This window comes from Triturus cristatus, chromosome 7, assembly GCF_964204655.1.
Source record: "Triturus cristatus chromosome 7, aTriCri1.1, whole genome shotgun sequence".
Taxonomy (NCBI): Eukaryota; Metazoa; Chordata; class Amphibia; order Caudata; family Salamandridae; genus Triturus; species Triturus cristatus.
This window is the reverse complement of record NC_140590.1, coordinates 911,902,794-911,923,871: the sequence shown is the minus strand read 5'-3', so window position 1 is coordinate 911,923,871 and position 21,078 is coordinate 911,902,794. Positions and strand designations below refer to the sequence as shown.

Sequence of the window (21,078 nt, the reverse complement as noted above, 5' to 3'; positions counted from 1 at the left end):
CCTCACAGCTGAAATGGACTAATACCGTGGTGACTTTAATTTTATCTGTACAGGTGTGTTAACCAGTAACACTTAAAAAAACAAATAAAAAAAACAACGTCACCTACCAAAGAACATTCGTTTATATTGGAAGTCGTACAACCTACACCCAAACACCCAAAGAGTTCCCAATACTGCTATTAAATTACCATTTCTTGCAGTGTCTTATAGAAATGACATTCACAAAAATACACTTTGTCTGCAGTGAGATCCTGCTAATCTAAGGAAACACCTCCGCCTCATCGATCACAGGTTACAAATCTGCTTTATTTTCAAAAGCTCATGAAAGGCATGACTGTTTGTATCCCAACTTTCTCAAAATATTATATTTATACTTTGTCGTCTTACCTACAACCGTTGTGTCTGTTCGTGAAGCATTTTAATTACCCTTTAGGGTGTGGTCCTCTAGCCTCCCTTTCCCACTGTCGCTAAAGATGAGGGTGTGACTGTTTCTGTAAAACTTCTGCAAATGTGCCGCAAGCCATAGGCCTGTGGCATGTCCTCTGCTTTGCTGAAGATGTTGTCAACTCATTAGTGCTGTACAATTACAATAACAATTACAATAGCTGCACATTTTATACAAATGAAATAGGAATACTCAGCTGCCGTAACTTGGTGGCTGGAGACTGGTGGAATAGCTGCATTAAAAGTTGTAAAAAATATAAACATCCAGGTGATACTGAAATGTAGAAGTGATGTGAAAGCCTGAAGTAGTGGCCGAGAGTGCAATATATATATATATTCTTTTTGGGTGGGAGAGAGGGAGGAGGAAAAATAATTGAAGAGGAATACCAGTCAATATTTTCATTCTTTAATGGGGGATGCCCCTCTTGTTACATATGTGCTAAGTGGGTTTTTGTCCCCACTGCTAATTAGTGCTGAAGTGCATATGCGCTCTGGGTAAATTGTAATTCTGATTGGTGCTCCATGATTGACATATTTGATTTACAGATAAATCCCTCGTACAGTGCACTGTGTATGCCCAGGGCCTGTAAATCAAATGCTACTAGTGGGTCCGCAGCACTGGTTGTGCCACCCATGTGAGTAGCCCAGTAAACCTGTCTCAGGCCTGCCATTGCAGTGTCGGTGAGTGCAGTTTTAAACTGTCATTTTGACCCAGCAAGGGCACCCACTTGCCATGCGCTAACCTTCCCTTTTACTACATGTAAGGCACCCCTAATGAAGGCCCAAGGTACCCCCATGCTCAGGGTGCAGTCTATGTGAAAGGTAGGACATTTACTTGTGTGTTTTACATGTCCTGATAGTGAACTTCTGCCAATTTCGTTTTTCACTATTGCAAGGACTAGCTCTCCAATAGGCTATATCATTGGAGCTGCCTTGTAACATTTTACAAGTGTAACCTTCAATTGGAAACAGATAGAGATTTGGTGTTTGTGCTCTCTGAGCTCAGAATTTAAAAACACATCTTTTAGTAAAGGTGGTTTTTAAATTGTGTGTTTGAAAATGCCACTTTTAGAATGTGCAAAAAGAACTATTGATGGACAGATGCAGTTCCCCCCTCTTCAGCCAGGATAGCTTGATTCCAGTGGCATGGAGAGCACGGAACTCACGTCTGAGCATACCCGTCCCACTCGGGGTGACAAATGCAAAAAGAACTATTGATGGATAGATGCAGAACAATGTCATACATTCACGCCAGTACAGAGATCTGGGCCTAAATCCATCATTTTTTTTCTCACCATGCCATTCCAGTTTGGACTCAGCCATATGCAAATCAGTCTTGACCTTGTGCCCCATGGGAACAGTCCAGCCCGAACTGCCAGGCCAGGTCCTCCCTGGACTGGAAACAAGCATCCTAGGACCGGTTTCGGGGTTTCACCCCTCTTCAGCCAGGATAGCTTGATTCCAGTGGCATGGAGAGCACGGGACTCACGTCTGAGCATACCCGTCCCACTCGGGGTGAAAAATACAAAAAGAACTATGGCCATGTCTGAACTGGGGTGGTGGAGTGAGGTAAAGAATGATGATGGATTAAACCCATATCAGTTGACTGGGGGGTGAGTGTTTAATTTGCTCAAACGCTCCGTCCATCATCCCCTTTGGTATCACTTTTAGAATCTGGTCATTTTCTTGTTTAGTCATCCTGTGCCTCTGCCTGCGGTGGAATCAATGTCTGGTTTAGACTGACAGGGGCCTGTTTGTGCATGTATTCTACATAGTCACACAAAGGGAGTTGAGGTGTGCACAGCATATCCTGATGGCCCATCACCAGGCTGATGGGCCTTCCTGAGTTAGAGTGGTGGGGGGAGCTGACACTTGCACCTAAATAGGGCTATGCCTGGCCTCTCACAATGCTGTCTTCACTCCCCTTGGGGCTTGTGCACTGCAAAGAAACTTCTTAGAAAAATGCCTACTTCAAAGGCCAAAAGGGGTATAAGAATTGGACCTAAAACCCCAGAATGTAGACCACTTCTGGATCAAGAGGAACCTCTGCCAAGGGAAAGAGCTGAAGAGCTGCGAGGAGTACTGCCCATTTGCTGTGTGTTGCGTTGCTGTGTTGGCCTGCTCCTTTGGAGACAAAAAGGACTGGACCTTTGCTGTGTAGCCTGCTTGTGAAGTTTCTCCAAGGGCTTATGTGTGTTTGCCTCCTGTAAATAAATCTCAGGGCAAGCAAAGACTTCACCTACAGCATCCTTGAACTCCACTGCGGGGAGTTCTGACCTGCCCAAGTGGTGCCAATTCTAGTTCTGGTCCCTTGGAGGTTGTTCTTGCTGTAAAGATCTACTTGAAACCATGAAAATCGATGCATTGCCCTTACAGCGCCTGTATTTCTGACGCAGCACAGCTGTGCAGGAGAAATTACCAGCAATGCCACGGTGTGGCTGAAGAAATCGACACAGCGACTGCCCGTGGCTGAAGAAACCGCTGCAGCCAGAGTTAAGCGCACCGTGTCTCTGAGGTCTGAGACCACCGCACTGATTCTGACGCAGACCCTGCTGTGTGGCTGACAAGATTGACCCATCGTGGGACCATGGCTGAAGAAACCGACCCATCTGTTTGCCGCTGTCGCACTGATCTCCAGCACATCCATATTTCCACGCATCACACCTGTGCGACAAGTTTCCCGAAGCATCACCCGCAGACCAGAACTGTCTTAGATTTCGACATATTGCTTCCCCCTACAGTCCTGATTCGTCACAACCCTTCTCCTGCGTGCAGCAGAACTGACGCATCACCTCGCTGTGGAATCAGGCATGACGCATTGCTGTGTTTTCTGACGCTTCCCTCCTCAGCGGTTGCTTTGCCTTTTGGATTTTTACGCATCTGTTCTATGGACTGAATTGCTTGAAACCAAAGTCATCTTTTGAGTTGTGTATGTTGGATTTTTGTTGTTTTGGTCTTGTTTGGTTTAGATAAAGATACTTTATTCTTCTAAACTGTTGGGGTGTTCCTTTGTAGTGTTTTCACTGTGTTACTGTGTGTGTTATTTACAAATACATTACACGTTGCCTCTGAGATAGGCTTGACTGCTCGTACCAAGCTACCAAGGGGGGGCAGGGTTACCTAGCGTGTGTAATCCCCTTATCCTGATTCGAAGGAAGGGTCCCTACTTGGATAGGGTGTATACCACCGCCAACTAGAGACCCCAATTTCTAACAGGGGGAAGGTTTAGTTCAGTTCCCAGGACAGAGATTCCGAGTGTTCCACCACTAGCGACCCTGCACACCCAGAGCTCACCTTGTTGTTGCCGCTTGAAGGCTACTTCACGTATCAATTTAGAGCTGAACATCTCAAATTTCCTGGCTGTCATGTAAAACAGGCAAGCTTTTGGAGACATATTGGCCATTTTGCCCAAGCTGACCCTATGCAATAAACACAGATGCTAGAATTTGATTCATCAATCCTTCAGTAAACAGCGGAGTGGTTACAAGGCTAATATCACATAGTGCTCTTTACCTAGGTCCACCCATAATCTTGATACCTGGATCTGTACTTGAGACAACTTCTTTGGAGCCCTGTGTAGAGTACATGACAGTAGTCCCAGTGGGTTTTCAACAAGGCTCTATTTAGCACCACAATGACCACACAATGGTCGCACTAGAAGAAGAAGAGGTTTCCGAATGATAGAAAGCGAAGGATTGACCTCCTTCATCAGCAAATTGATTTGTAGTGTAAATAATGAGTAGGTGTTGAGGAGGAGTCTGTGATTTTGGCCTTTAAGTGCTTGGCCTGTTGGCCTTGTAAAGGTGGACGTCCCTCCACATGAAATTATCTGAGGAGCTGACCCCTTACTCACCAGTCCCAGGATTTCAATGTTTCCATAATTACGCAAATAATGCACTTTTCCATCAAAAGGCATAAGTAACCCAGGATTGAGACGATACTCGCATAACTGCACAGTTGATAAATGGATTCTGTGAAAAGTGGTAGGGGTATGATTCTATGCAGCTCTCTATCCCCACAATATAACAGACAATCTCTCGTAAAAACATGTTGGGATCCATTTAAGTGACAGGGACCTTAAAAGACAAAATAAAAAACAACATAGGAACTCACAAGAAGAAAATAAGCCAATTTGGACTTAGGCCATGAACTACATTTGTGGTCTGTGAGTCCCTCTTTGAACAGGCTTAAACTACTTAATTTGTATTCGCACCAGCATGATTTCCATACACCACAGACTAATGGAGGTGAAAAGGAGCAGGCTTTAGTTTCGATCAGGCCTGTAGAATACAATGGAGTAAGTTTTTCTTTTTTTTATACCTTTACTTGTATCGAAGCATCTGCTCTTCTGTAACACAAGAACTTTGGTCTAAAAACCGAAGAAGGAGACGTATCCGTTCGCACATATGCATTAGTTGGCAAGGAAACAAAGGGCTTAACTGTTGTCAGGGTGGAACTATGTCGTAAAACAGGTTTCTCCACAGTCTTAGCTCAGATACAAGAACAAAAAGGAACATTCTCATTGAAACCTCATGGGAAATAATTGTGAAAAATTATCCGGCAGGTGAGTCACCCGTAAAACATTTATACAGGAACTACTCAACTGGGACGATGCCAGCACCGTGAGATGCCTGAGATACAGGGATAAAGGGCCCTGTATGCACTATGCTCACCAGCAGAACTGCAGACATTTTAATTTAGAAGTCACTGGCCCGCTTCGCATTGCATAATAACAAGTTCTTCTCAGCTGAACATTACAGAACATTTAGGAAAAAAAATTTAAGGATTTATCAACTTCATGTAAGAGTGTATAAGTCATTTAATTACATTTTAAGTTACAAATATAGCTGTGAATGTAAGTCATTTTAATTGCGTTTCCTTGGAATGATTTGCATGACACGTTAAGCTACAATTTGTTACCCACAGAGAATATTTTGCTTTTTTTAATGTCTCCACTTTTTTTTTTATTCCTCTTTTTCTAGGTTTTACTTGCTGATTTAGGGCATGCATGTAAGTCAGGTGAGAGGCACAGTGTCCCACATTGAAGGCACGCCTCTGGTTGCTATCTAGCAGTATTAACGGCCCGGGAAGCAGTAAATTACATATATAAAATTTGTATGACCATTGCAAAGTCAAAGGGGCCATCTTTTTCAACTCTCAGCTCTTAGTTACTCTTCTCGTCGTTGTACTGTCGCTTTAATCAGGGCTACTCTACACCCTCGTTCCACATCAACTGAGACGCCAGGAATCGAGAGATGGTCAAACAAGAAACAATTTAAAATCAGAACATGGCCTCATAGGCATTTTCTGCTGAAGGCACGTGGCGCAGAATTATACTTGTTTCATGGCATTAGTGAAGATTCCATAGTTTTGGTATGGTATATCACAGATTGAAATGAAAGGAGCAGAGTCCACCTCCCAATAAAACCAAACGCAGCTGACAGTAAACCACAAACCTTCTGTGCAAGAATATAATTTTGAGCAACTTTATTAAAGTCAAAAATCTGGTACAGAATCTAATAGACAAAAATAATCTATTTCAAATACACAGGCCAGCAATAAAGATATTTGTTCTCTCTTCATCTCTCCCAAAGTGATTAAATAGTAAATCATGAGAACAATACACTGGGGTCACCTAGGTTTGCTGGTTTGACATAAGGGGCTGAGTACAACAGGCACAATAAGGTTAGATGTAGGTTTGTAATTCGAATCTCAGACTTGAACCAAATCTTTCAAGATGTCCTGTATCGGAATTGTGGCCTTCTCCATTTTGCACCTCGTTAAGAGTTTGTATCTGGTGTCCATTTCAATACAGTTGCTGCACCGTTGGCATAAGCAAACCTTGGATTCAACCAGGACAACATAAAAATCAGCGAGGTTCTCATCTGGAGAGCGAGGGAAAACCTGCTGAATATCAAGCCAGAGCAGCTGTCAGGGGCGGCTCCTTCGCTAAAGGCGGAGGAGCGTCGCCCCACTGACTTTCAGCACCGCAATAAAGAAAAATAAAATGATAATAACCAGAAAAATAAAATGATAACGCATGGTTATTATCAATATATTCTTCCGTGCTGAGGCAGTTTTGAGGGGCAGGGGTGGGCTGGGCAGTGCATGGGGAGGGGGAGGGGAGTAGTGGCACTCTAAGTGTGCACGACTGTTTGGCTGGCCGGCTCGGGCTGGCCAAACATTCATGCGCACTTTGCATGTTCTCAACCCAGGCTGTATTACAGCCTGTGGGTGGAGAACATGCCCAGGCTTCCATCACAACGCTGCATTGCAGTGTTGTGATTGGCTTAGGGGGAGCCTGGGTGCTTCCTGTTTTCACAGAAGCTAGGAAGAGGACAGAGAAGACAGCAGGTAAGTTATCATTTTTTTGTTTGTATTTTTAACACCCCCACCTTCCTTACCCTCTCCCCACCCCACTACTACTTCCCGGGAGCAACCTCCACTGGCAGTTGTAGGAAGTTATTGCTATTGTCACGTAGGAGAATTCTTCCCCAGACATTGTCCTCTGACATCTTCATTTATGACCACTTTTACGTTGCTTAAATAATTCCCACTGAAATAGCAGGTCACTTCTCTATTGAAAGTGCAAGAAGAAGAATCTCAAATTTCACTGGATGTCATAATATAATAAACTCCAAAAACAAAAGAGCCCTATCACATATTTGGAATGTTTTACTATTATGCAGGCTAAAATGGAGAAGATACCTGTTATTTTGAGTCTTGATTTTTAATGCACTCAATGAGTGATGTTGGATACATTGGGCCTGATTCACAAACTGCACTTTCTATTACGTTTTGTACTACCAGAAAACGTACAACAAATTGCAATTGTAATTGCAATTGTGTTTATATAATGCTTACTGATGAGGCACTGAAGCGCTTTTCGGCAGGTAGAACGCTATCCCGGAACCTAAAGTGGATTAGTGGTGAATTAGTATTGGGAAATAGAAACTGTTAATTCTAGCAGTGGACATATGAGCCTGTTAGTTGGATTGACTAGGATAAAGGAGGGATAGAGGAGGCAAGAGTCGAGAACGTGATATTTGAAAGATCATAGTAGTAAAACAAGGTTTAGGAATCAAAGGAGGAATAGAGGAGGGGAGATTTAGAAAGGTTTATTAGTGAGATCACACTTGTACAATGAGGTTTGGGATAAGTCAGAATGGAGGTAGAGGATATATTAAAAGTGATATAGGATGAGAGAGTAATGAACTGGCGAGAGTTGAATGTTTTTTTCTACTGTAGGAGTAAAGTAATATTTATATAGATACATTACTACATAGAAAAGTATACATCTATATGGAAAATATGAAAGAAATATAAAGAAGTATTATATAAAGTCCCATACGGACATGTATGGATAATTAGTTAGAAACACAGACTTACAAGTGCTGTTGTACGTAACGTGTATTTATTTAGGTATTTGTGGGGAAATTTTATGTTTTTTTAATTCATTTATATTTATGTTATATTTTCCTCAATATTTCAATAGTGAAGCACTCATAGATACAATAATTATCATATTTAGACACTGTGATAGATAAAATAAAAAAAATAACTTATTTGCAGACTATGCACTGACATACATATATGTTAAACATAAAATAATATACATATGTATATTTTAACCATAACAAATGTATACATTTGTTAAGCCATAAGTAGTGTGTGTGTGTGCGCCTTCGGATTTTATTATTATTCCATCTATTTTTATATCTCTTAAACATCTGGGTACTTTGCAATGATTATTAATCTGTGTAACCCCCTTTTTTTAACTGCATACAAGATGAGGCCTCAGGTATGTGCAGTTAATTTCAAATATTTTCCGGGGTGCATTCACCAGGTATTTTGCACAGGTATTGGGCAAGCACATCTGTTTTTTTTTTTTCGAGATAATGAATGATTAAAATATCCCTACCAGGTCTTATTCTTTTATTGGTATTTAACAAGCATCGGTTAATATTATATATGTTCAATACTGTAAACATTTGAGTCTATTGGTCCATAGGATCTGTGTAAATTAGGTATTTTACCTGTATGTATTTTTACACACAAATGTCGTACCTATTTAATGTATTATTTTATCGACATTAATCTGGTATTTATCAGTCTGTTCTTCATCTCTATGAACTGAGACCATGTGTGTGAGGTAGTTTTTTCAAAGCACTGGCACTTTAAATTCTGAGTAAAACTCTCTGAACATTGTCATGTGATCAAGGCCGCTGTGACGGCTGAAACGCGTAATGGCAGGCGAGGAAGAATAAAGCATCTTTGAAACTATACAAAGAAGGTCTACGTTAGTTTTTCCCCTGGAGAAAAATATATATATATATATATATATATATATATATATATATATATATATATATATATATATATATATATATATATATATATATATAATCTACTGGCGGTCGCCAGTAGATAGTTATAGTTAGGACCGTGTTTCCATAGGAAATCTCAAAATTCTATTTTGAATAACTTTGGCGCCGGTTGACGAATCCTAGCGCAATTTTCAAAACTAATGGGGCGCTCCGTTCAGCTCCTACCCTGAAAGTCTCGGGGTGATTCGTCAAGCGGGGGCCGAGAAAAAAGGGGGGTCCCAAAACACGTTTTCCCCATGCATTTTTCCATAGGACCTTTAGTCGCAGCTACAGCCCCAACGGCTGAACAGAATTACTTGAAATTTGGCAGAGAGGTAGCCATAAGGTCAAGGAAGTGCCTTTTGCAGGTCTGGTGTAAATCTGTTCAGTATTTCCGGAGAAAATAGCATTTAAAAGCATATATATATCTATACGCGCGCAGGGTGCGCGCACGGTGCGAGCACGGTGCGAGCACCCTAACGTGCGCGAGCGTAATTCTGATTGGTGGTTACATGTTAGTCAACGTTCGAATCGGTCGAAATCAGGAAGTGTCGGCCGCCATTTTGTTTGTTTTCAGTGCGAGAGTGAAAAAGGAAGGTGGCGAACGTGAAAAGGGGGCAGGGTAGAGAGTTCCTGACCCCCTAGCCTTTGTCAGGGGGTCCCTGAAGGACCCCGAAGGCAAAAAAAAAAGTGTTTTTTTTAAAAAAAAAAATCGCGGGGGTGCGCGCACAGTGCGCGCACCCTGAAAACCCCCCCCCCAAAAAAATATATATATATATTTTTTTTTTAAAAATCGCAGGGTGAAAACCAAAAAAAAAATTATTATTTTTAATACGTAGTTTATTGTAAAATAAATATATAAAAAAAATTATACATACAGAACTTAGCATTTAAAAAACCTTGCAAATTCACTGAAAAAACCATAGGTTTCACACACGTTATAGTTAGGAATTAGCATTTAAAAAACCTTGCAAATTCACTTAAAAAACCATAGGTTTCACACATGTTATAGTTAGGTGGATATTTCACTCGTGAAAAACCAATGAAATTCCCCCGTTATAGTTACTTCAGATAACTATAACTCGCGCGCCCGCAATCCTGTGCTCATGACGTCACATATTACATCACTCATGACATGGTCAGTGGCATCACTCTTGACATCACTGATGACATCATCCTTGTGATAGAGTAGCGGTCGCGCGAATTATAGTTATCTGAAGTAACTATAACGGGGGAATTTCATTGGTTTTTCACGAGTGAAATATCCACCTAACTATAACATGTGTGAAACCTATGGTTTTTTAAGTGAATATATATATATATATATATGACAGATACAAGAAACACATCTAAATACAAACGTATAATAAAATCATACGTGTACACAAAGGCATATGCTGTACATTTGTGTATGGTGATCATGTAGGAAAGAGCCAACTCTTGGGTATTCTTCTGAAGAGAAGATACTTATCCTTGGATCTTATGTTTGGGGGGGGGGGGGGAGTGAATTCCATAGTCTGGCTGCTTGAACAGAGAAAGATGTACCACTCATGTTTTTTTCCAGGTTGGTCAGCCTTTTGTTTTTGTCAATGTGTGTCTTGTTTTGACATGGTTTTTGTAAAAGTTTAATGTTGTGGGAGCTGCCGGGACCTCACCATTATAACAACCATTGGCAAAAAACAAAAATTGTTTTTGGTCTAAAAAAAATACACATTACCACAATAGTCCCTGGCACTCAACAAAACTATTTTGTGTGCAGAGCTGTTGTGAAAGAGCGGATTGCTGTCGCTCATAGTGAAGGCAGCCGACATACAGATTGAGATAGAATTTTAATAGAAACAAAAGGTCTTGGTTAACGCCAGACCTAATTTGCATACATGGTATATGTCCTAGCATTTACGGTGTTCATAAATTGACAAGAATGTATAGAAGTAGGCCAGTATATGGTACTCCTAGATAATATTTGTGGACTGCACTTTAGCACGAGCAAATCTGCATGCGTAGATTTGCTCATGCGAAAATCTGCTAAGCGTTTACAAGTTCACTTTTCCTCCAACCCCACAAGTTCACTTTTCCTCCAAGTTTTACTTCTGTCCTTGTCAGGGATAAATTTCCAATCTTTCTCAGTATGGGAAAAGACTTCAGAAGTGCTTGTTAAAACACCTACAACATGCAAGTCAGTAGGTTTGCAAAGACCAAAAAAGACATTCCGGCCCTGAAACAATTGCTTACGTCTACCTCCAAGCTCAGTATGTAGATCTGGGAAAAGAAGGCAAAATAAGTGACTTGCTAGCTTTCGAACCCTACTATAGTATGAGCTCAGGCATAATCAGAGAGGCTTTTAGCTGAGATCTTATATAATGAGATTGCTGCCATAATTTTTCGCCGCACTACATGGCACCAAAAGGGACAAATGGATTGTTTTACAGCACAAGAAAATGTATGAACACCCAAAGAAAGGGAGTCTTCTTCAGCAAACTAAATTTGGGTACTACAAGAGAGTCCGGTTTAAAGTCTAAATGGTGGCTTTCCGCATACGGGGTAAAGTCCATAAAAGAATAGGTCTGGGTAGATTTAATTGCTATACTCCAAAACATGGCAACCCTCTTTAACCAGAAGTTTTTTGGGATACATATGCTAGCAAAAGGTAAACTCATGGGCTATTTAGGCGGGGGGGGGGGGGAGGGTTATCACAAACTCGATAAAGACATTTGAAAATATTTGACAACATTTCAAGCTTGCTCATAAGGATATTTTTTAAATCTCAACAGATCAGGGATTTTTTTAAGGAGGAATGGAGGTGGAGTGATGGAATTTGACAAGATGGAGGCTATAGAGTTAATAATTGCTGATAATACCCAGATTGGGGCCTTACACAGAGTTTTGAATAATACAATGCAAGACTATCTGGTCAAACATTCAAAACATTGGGAAGATAAGATGAATGCTCAAACTAGTGACCTGGCTAGGTCGCCAGAAGGTGCTCAGATGTGTTTAATCTCAGGCTAATTTACAGGCTCAACATTTTAAAACTTGTAAACCTGTATATAACCCCAGGGAAAATTGCTAAATGGGGTGGTACTACAGGGACAAGATGTCCAGTATATAAGGATTATGGAGTTGCTATAGTTCACTTGTTGGCTAGCTGCCCAGTGCTAGACTGTCTTAATGCTGGGATTATTGCGTTTTGGGCAAATAAACTAGGGATATATACCATTCTGTCCCCTCAGTTAATGTTACTAGGGGTTCATGATGATGTAGTTCCAACTAATGCCCAACCCTTTATATTTGTCGCTGTGGCAGTTGTCAGGTTATGTTTGACAGCCTGGCTTGATAACGCCCCTCCGGTATTCCATCAATGTTTTGCGTGCCTATTATCGGTCTATTATCTAGAAAGGGCAATATATACTCGAAAAAGCAAGAAGGCTTGGAAAAATATGTCTCAATCTGGTTCCCCCTCAGTGATTGGGAACTGATAAGTGCCACTGGGAGTAATAGGGGAATACCGACCTGACCATGCTGTGGTGAGATTCAAGTTTCAGATATGTATCTTGCTGGTTTCTATATATTTATGTACTTGTCTAATAGGTTTTATCCTTTCTTCCTTGTATAGATCTGATGTTTATAGAAGTATGTACTTTACAGAATTATGTACTTTCAATTGCTTTATTGAATGGTTATATATATGGAATTTGTCTTCTTGTGGACAATTATTATTATTATTATTATTAAGCAAAAATCAAATAAATAAATGTAAAAAAAACAAGAACATTTATGAGGGAGACTGTCCCATGGGCAAGTAGATACTTTATTAAATTCCACTTGCCTGCAGATTGTATAGATATTTGGGACCAACAGTGAAGGGACTATATTAAAGTCTTCCAAAACTGTACAGTAAGGGTTGTCATATCTCTTCAGTTATTCCATGCCTGTTCATTTGGTGGTATTTTATTTATAGCAGTACAGTGCTGGTGATGGACAACTCTCATAGCAGATATGTATTAAGTGAATTTAGTAGGTATAAGTTACAATTAGTTGCTGACCACTGCAGATCATGGTTTTAGTATTATTGTGGGCCATAAGAGTTATATCTGCAAGTACAAAACGATATAATGCCATGGCAAATCATAGGTCAGCCCTTTTTGCTGCATGATGAAAGCAGTTTGCTGGTTGATTTGTTTGCAGTTCTTGGGTTGTAAGCTGTGGATTGCACTTCAGGGTATAACTGTTTTCCGGGCTTTATTGCCTGGATGCAGGTGGTACAGTTATCTAGGAAACAAACAAGGTTCTACTGTCTTTGGAAGTGTATATGCTCCTGGGTTCTTCTAATGCTGGCTGGTAGTGAATTCCAAAACAGAATGCCTATACAGATTTCTTAAGGTAAGGTGGAATGGTGATATATGTTTCAAGCCTGGAGTGCTTTGTTCTGTATTTTAACTTGTAGGTATAGCTGTCCATTTCCTTGGGAGGTACAGTGGGCAATTCAAAGTGCCTAGAACACTTCATTTCTAGATATAGGTAGCCAGTGAAGTTATTGCAGGACTGGGGTCATGCGCTGTCAGAGCTACCGATGAATCACTAGGGTAACTTTGCTTTATTTCATAACACAAAACAGAGTTTCCACCCATCTAAATATACAAACCCAAAACAATCATTAGTAGCACGAGACAAGGTAATTAAATAAAAATTCAAAGCGGATTAACTGGTTCAAGGGATGTTTTTTCCAGAAGATAAATGAGTCTTAGTAAAGAAAGGAGCCCTTGAATTTTCCTGGATTAGATACTGTTTAGTAAGCCAAATAGCAGAGAAAGAGTTCCAGATTTGTAACTCAGAGTAGATTTAGATTTGAACTTCATTATATGCTTATGCACTATATCCAAGTGCAAATGGATGGAGAGAACACATCTCCTGCTGAGGGATGGATCCTTCTCCTTTAAGAACTTGTTGGAAGTTGATCAAGAGGTATACTCTGTCACAAATTAAATACTGGAAATCACATTTATCTGATAAGAACAAAAAGGCTAATTCTCACAGAAGCCACTGACAAGGCAAGAGCACATTATGTCACAAATATGGTTGTGGATTTTAAACATAGGAAGAAAATAAAAGATCTGGTCCCCAGTGATACTTCTCAAAAGTAAGACACTGCAGGGATTTTTAAGCTCATGGATCACATATTAGAACACATTCAGGAATGGATTCTCTGCCTTAGTTGGTAGTGCAGTTACGATATGAACATCAGTGATTACATTATAATTGTGTATGATAACGGGAGATGAAAGATAAATGCAACCAGAAACAATGTTTCCCATAAGAGTGCAATGCATTCCTTCTCTACCAGATTGAATGTATGTGAAAGGCATGAATCAATGGCACAGTATTGTACAATCATTGCTGAACGATGGAAAAAAGGTTATATGACAAAAGATAACATGAATACAAAGGTGAACCAAAACTGAAGACAATAGAATATTTTTGATCAGGCCAGCTGTACTGAAAAGCCTAAACCAGAAGAAATGTCAGTGACAACTAATTCTGCCCCAGCTCTACAGTGTTTTGGAGACTGTATGTTCATACACAAATTTAAATAGAATTTGGTTATACAAAACAAAAAAGCACTAGAAACACACACAGACACATTTTCATGTCAAATTTGTAGTGTAACCTGACAGACATGTACTTTTGACAATGGTCAATATTAAAATAAGCCAACAGACATTTTTGCGTAGTCTTGGATCCAATGACAAAAGCTAAGATTTCTTTCCTACCTACATGATTTTGCTTTACATTTACCACTTTTATTGAAGACCGTTTGTTTCAAGTACGGGAGCATGAAAAGCCAAAATGTTTTCTCACCTCACAAAATCTAGGATCCCTTGCCCTTTGTATACTTTTTAGTAGTCTGCTACATAAGGCCACCACTTCACATTTGAGTCCACAAGAAAGAGTGTTTGAAAAAGTCCGACAGGTTGCTACGGGACCAGGGTCCCCTCAAAACAATTTGTCGGCTAAGCTTGGTTTCCTTCCTAGCCCCATCTTTCAGGCTGCCTCATTGTATTTTCTCATGTGCCCAGTTTATTCCCACACGGCGTGACTCCAATCCCTTGGTGATGGGCTCATTCTACATTTCAAGTAACTGCTCAAAGGTCTGTGGAAGCACTGACCAACTTGCAGTAGCCTGAATTCAGTTTTATAAATCTGACAGATAAAAAGCTTTAGCCAGTCTCTTGTTTTTTTTTTTAATACATAGTGTAAATGCATAGAGGGGTTCTTGGAAGAGAGCTTCTTCTATTGGTCTGTTATCTCATTCACATTTTGCTTCCACACACTGCAGCATACAGCGTGGGTCAATGGATCCCACTTCACCCATTGACTCCAGTCACTGTGAGTGACACCACAAAGCCTGTGCACGTTGTTCACAGCAGCCTGAAAATAGTTCCTTTTTCTTAGGTGACAAAACTATCGCAAAGAGCGTTTCATTGACTTAATTTTTATAATATTTAAATACAAGCTATATTTTTTCATGCACTTTAGATGTCGAGTATAATGGGGATTTCTTTTGGGTCTCCTTTTTTAATTTAGTGTCACAAATAGTTTAAGTGACATTGTAAATTTATAGATGGTTGCAATTTCAGTGATTGTTAGACAGTGTTTTATTCTTGTCTCCATCACAAATAATAACGGTATTTACGGCACAGCTGAAAGGTATGTTATTTAACAAACATCATTAGTAAAATTGTCATATCAGGGAATATTTTTTCAGTGTTTTCATTTTTATTGTAAGTATATGGTGTCGACGCTTCAGTGGCTGCAAATTTTCAGTTTTCTCTTAGAATAATGGAAATGCATTGGCCACCTTACCAATGTTCCCCATTACAGTACGTCATTCAGTATCCTTATGTTTTTTTTAAACTGAGTTCAATGTACCTAGAAGTCAAGCTGGGCAGCAGTTTCCGCAGTGTAGATTCGTTCATTCAAAGTCTCAATGAAGAACTGCATTTAAGGTTCGCTACTACACTGCATGTTAAATTTAATAGAAATATATTGGAAAGTAAGGCACTGTAGATCTCGAATACTTACTCCTTCAGTGTTTGATAGCCGTTCTCTTTGTACAGTAGATCCTGCCGCATGTAAACAACTTCTCTCTTGAGTTTATTAACCTGAAAAATGGGAATGGTGGAACATAGGTTCTAAATACGCTTTCTGTAACAATTTAAAGTGCAATTTAAAAAAAAGACATAGTAATCCTTAGGTTGAATGTATCACAAACAAATTCCATCTTTATAATGATAAATAGTGCACTAAAAATGATTAGCTCTTTCAAAAAATATACGTTTTTGGAAGACGGTTTCAATATGGATATATCAGTGGTGCATGTTTCTATCTTCATGCTTATTCACTTTACACTTAAGGAAACAATTTCCATGTATCACTGGTAACTACTTCAAAACAACTATAAGGTATGTGATTACATTACCATCTCCAAGTTCTTGTTAAGTATTCAAAGGGATAGTTAGGGAGAAGAGAAACATGGAAACACACCAACAGCATGCACTACAATTTGTGCCTATTAAAGAACATACTTCTGGATGGTGAAAATATTTCTCTCCAGCAACTGTTAGCAAATCCTCTCACATCATTATTCCCACCTTCGTTTTCTTTTTAATCCAATCTGAATCCGTGTTGTCTATCCCAGACTGTGCCATCATATTGACCAATAGCCCAATAGATGTGTCTTGTAGCGACTACAAACTCATCAATATATACCGTCTGATTCTCTTCCCATTTAAGAGCGAGGTAAGTGGAGTTAAAGTCCTCTAGCATTAGAGATGGCCTACGGGACAAGCACCAATAAAGTGGGGGAGAGGATGTTGTCTAACAGCTAGGGCAGTCAATCTCAAATCTGGGGAACCGGGTTCGAGTCTCGGAAATGACGCTCAACATCCTGTGATTCTGGGCAAATCACTTAATCTCCTTGTGCCTAACAAAAATTAATGTGTCCTTGTGCAACGCAACTAGTTCTCATGTAAAGCGCTCAGATACCCAATACATTTGGGTCAAGTTTGCGCTATATAAAACTCAGGGGGAAAAAGTATCTACCCTGTCGTTTTAGCATCTCTCATCTCAAACTTCTTAAGTCACTTATTTGATTTTTTCACATCCCTAAAATAATCCCACTTCGACTTCACTGAATGAGTCAGCCTTCCCACTTAACCTCACTGCATGCTTTGTTTAGGCTGCTGAGGGCAACATAACATAACCTAACATAACCCATTTAAAACACACATCTACCCACCTCTTGGATATCTTGGTGCTGAAATAACAGATACTTATTGTTACCCAGCTCAATGGTATTCAGTTGCAGCATTTCTGCAGCTATATTTCTGATGGAACCTATTGCAAAGTGCTTTTAATAGAGGATACAAACCAAGCAAGTGCTTCCAAAGAATTTTTTTACAGTTAGGCTAAGTATTGTAGGCATAGCATCTACTTGAATAGTGTACTATTTATGACACTTTCCAACCTCTGATATCAATAAATCTTGGCTGTAATGTTCGGATTTTCTTACGGTATACATACAACACAAATACACAACCGTGCAACGTGGAGCATATAAGACACCATAGACAAAAAAGTTGCTGGCTTGAAAATAGGCAGGGCAATGATCAAGTTAACCACTGAGGGCTCGGTTTATAATGCTGGGTGAAATGGTGTCTCAAAGAGAGACATCAGAACCAGGTGCAGTATCTTCCTGCTGTGCTTTGCACTGTCTACCCTAACGAAGGAAGCTCTTTCACTAGTTTAACTTTTCAGAAATGAGGATCCCATTAAACATTCATAATCAGAAAATGCAAAGAGATAGAATACAACTTCAGTTAATTGTACCTGAAAACCTCCATCAATACAATATCGTCTTCATACTTACCAAAGTTACTAAATAACATAGGCTGTCTCATCCATACAAGTGCAGGTTGATCACTTACCCTGGATTTAGTTGTAGCAATTTCTGCCTTAAGAATTTCAGGATCATATTTGGAGCTAGAGGAAGATCCAGATGCCACTAGAACAAAATGTGAAGACAGAGTAAAACATATTTAATGCCATACAATAAGAATTTCTAAGACAAATTTAGTCAATTCATATGTATGTATTTTTAAAATGCCAAATGTTAAAACATTCTTGAAGTTACTCTACGTCTTTTGGGGATATTTCATTAGATTGTTGTTTTATGGTATAACACTAATTTAACATAGCAGTAGCTTACGAAAACACATATTATATTTACATGCTTACATTAGATGCTTACCTCAGATTCTAAATGCATTGACTCCTTCACAAATATTCAGTTACATACATTCAAACAATGCCCTGCGCATCCGCAATTTCACAGGCAATAAGCATTGTTTAAACAAGCATATGCTGAATGTATACTTATGAAGGATTTGGCACTATCAATTCTGCCCAAGAACAAATAACACGTTTGGTGTGTAGTGATCGAAGGGCACTTGAATGTATGTCTACACAAAATCTAAATGCAGTGAAGATAGAAATTCATATTTTTGGCCCTTCAGAAATACAAACAGAAAATCTCCCAAATGTTGACGTGGAGAAAATTTCATTGAAGTGTTTGGATTCTCTTAGGCCAGCTGCTGGCACCTAAAATAATGCTTTCGTTAAATTCATGTTAAAACACTGTGGTATTTACCGTGATATCATTGTTATTTGCAGTTCTATTGATGCACAACTCTTTGGCAGTGGTACCAATATTTTTAGTTTCTCATCCTAGATGTGTGGCTTCAGGGAGAGACAACATCTTATGCTGTATGGCGGGAAAATCAAAGCTCTTAATGGAGTCTGAAAGTTGAGAAGGCTAAAATGGTATTGACCAATGGTTGGTTTCATGTGGATTCATACTTTGCCTTGGGACACTGCAGATCACTTAAGTCTTTGATGGGTGAGGTTCTCTTTAACTGAACGAATAAAAATAACAATAACGATAACCATGTTGAGCACAATTGACTGACAACCTGCCTAAAGAGTGCTGTTTGCAGAAGCAATTTAACACCAGGTAGAAGCAGGTAGTAGCCAGATGCAAACTATACATTACGCCGAGAATGCAGGACACTTTTACGGAATGGTAGCTCGTCAATGGTGAGGGGTGTGAGCATGTTGGGTGCCAAAAACAAGAGGAGGAACAGCATGTCACGCTTTTCGTACAAAATGAGGAGGAAATATATGGTAAGTATAGGTAGAACAGGCGGGTCCTATTGGAATTTCCAGATGATATAAACTAAATTTTGGCTAGAAACACCCAACATGGTTATGCTATCCCTACTCATGTGCGGATCCTGTGTGCGTTACATGTACTTGCCTCTGGCAAATACCAGGGCAAAGTTGCAGTGGAAGCAGGAATATCCCAAAGCGCACTTTCAAATGTTCAGAACCTCCCATGATTCTCTTTTCCAGAATACATGTTTGCATTGTTTTCCTTCATTCACAGCAGGACTTGCAGGATACCATGGCTAATTTTATCATATAGCACAATCCCTACATGTAACAGGTTGTATTGGTGGAATGTGTTCTATTAATGGAGACCATGTAGTGATATGTCCACCATCAGCCACAGAATGCCTATAGAGATACCATACGATACAGGATTCGCTAACTATACAAGTGGTATGTCGTTCAGACTTAAATATTAGACTTGCTGGCCCAATACCTGAGAGTACACATGATTCCTTCATGTTCCGACATTCGGTCCTGACCTTTGACAAGAAAAGAGCTAAGAGATTGGTATCTATTTGGTAAGTTACAAATGTGTACACCTTGAACATCCCGGACACAAACATACCATATAGGTCAGGGGTGTGATGATTTATCCCGTAGGAGTGCACATGCTATTGCTTTTAACACCACACCAGCATCCCCATTCACCAAGTGGGCGTACATACAACATTTTTCACAAAAAGACCCAATCTGTATTTGAACTGGTCTGGAAAACTTAAAGGAAGATTTTGTTGTCTTTACGAAAAGTAGTGGAGCTCTGCAGGATGAGCCGAGACCTGCTGCAAAATCATTGATTTTTTGGGGAATCTGGCATAACACTGTAATGAGGTAAGGGTTACGACAGATCAAGACAATGAGGACTCTGGGGATGAAGACACCCCCTTCCATTCAATCCCCCCCACCCCAAGACACCCAAAGATCTAGATGCCTAAAGAGCAAAAGAGGGAAGGGCAGACAGGCAAAACATAACAAACATTTCTAGGGAAAGTGAAGAACAATTCATTCAGTCATGTATAACACAATAACAGTTTCAACGTGCAACCCACAATATGTGTTCATTCACATCTCATACATCATCAACACAAGAAGTCAGACAGACTATTATGGGAAAAATGACACATTATTTGCATCATCTAAGTCACTCCTTGTGCTTCTTTCACCCTCTCTTTACCCTAGCAATATGTGCTCCTGGTCCTGCACTTATACTTTCCTTATCTGTACCTGGGCGTTTGGTGCACACTGTATTAGCTGTTTCTGGCACAGAGACACTGCTAAGGCTTGGACTCCTCACGTTCACAAGTCTGTGTCTTTAACAGGACGGAGACAGGGTGGCTGCCAACTTCCAAGAGGGAATGTTGGCCATCAGTTCCTGGATGGCAGCCAACTGTCTCAAATTGAATTCCAACAAGACTGGGATCATGACCTTTGGTAAACTTGAGCCCTGTTGGACCCCTCAGTGGTGGCCAAATGATCTGGGGACTCTTCCTACACCTGTCACTAAAGTGAGAAATCTTGAAGTCATCTTTGACGATCGGCTTCTTTTTAACCATCATGTAAATAATGTTGTCTCAGCTTCCTTCTTCACCCTAAGGAAAATTAAAAAGCTCTTACCCTATATCCCAATCTCAGCTGCAAAGACCCTAATTACTTCCCTGGTACTTTCAAAAACGGATTATTGTAATTCCTTACTCCTCAATACCCAGGAAAAGGTGCTCAAAAAACTTCAGTTGGTACAGAATGCCGCAGCCAGGCTTCTGCTTAACATCCCTAAACATAATTCCATCTCTCACTCCATTCGCAAACTCCACTGGCTCCCTGTGAGGTGCCGTATTAAGTTCAAGGCCCTCTGCATAGCAAACAAGGCCATCAACAACTCTGGTCCTCTGTTCCTGAAACACGCTTTTAGACCTTTAGAAACACCTAGAACACTTTGTTCTTTATCAGCCCACCTCCTCAATGTTCCACGCACTAAAAAGGTCAC

General features: G+C 40.0%; 1 protein-coding gene across 1 annotated transcript in view; it reads right to left on the bottom strand.

The window, feature by feature from the left end:
* The window catches only part of WWC1 (WW and C2 domain containing 1), a 389,597-nt gene that overhangs the window by 182,107 nt on the left and 186,412 nt on the right, over positions 1-21,078 (bottom strand). The window contains exons 4-5 of the mRNA XM_085617843.1: positions 17,795-17,871; positions 15,891-15,970 (exon numbers count right to left, since the gene is read on the bottom strand). Coding sequence (XP_085473969.1) covers positions 15,891-15,970; positions 17,795-17,871 — 157 coding nt within the window. The remainder of the gene's footprint in view (positions 1-15,890; positions 15,971-17,794; positions 17,872-21,078) is intronic.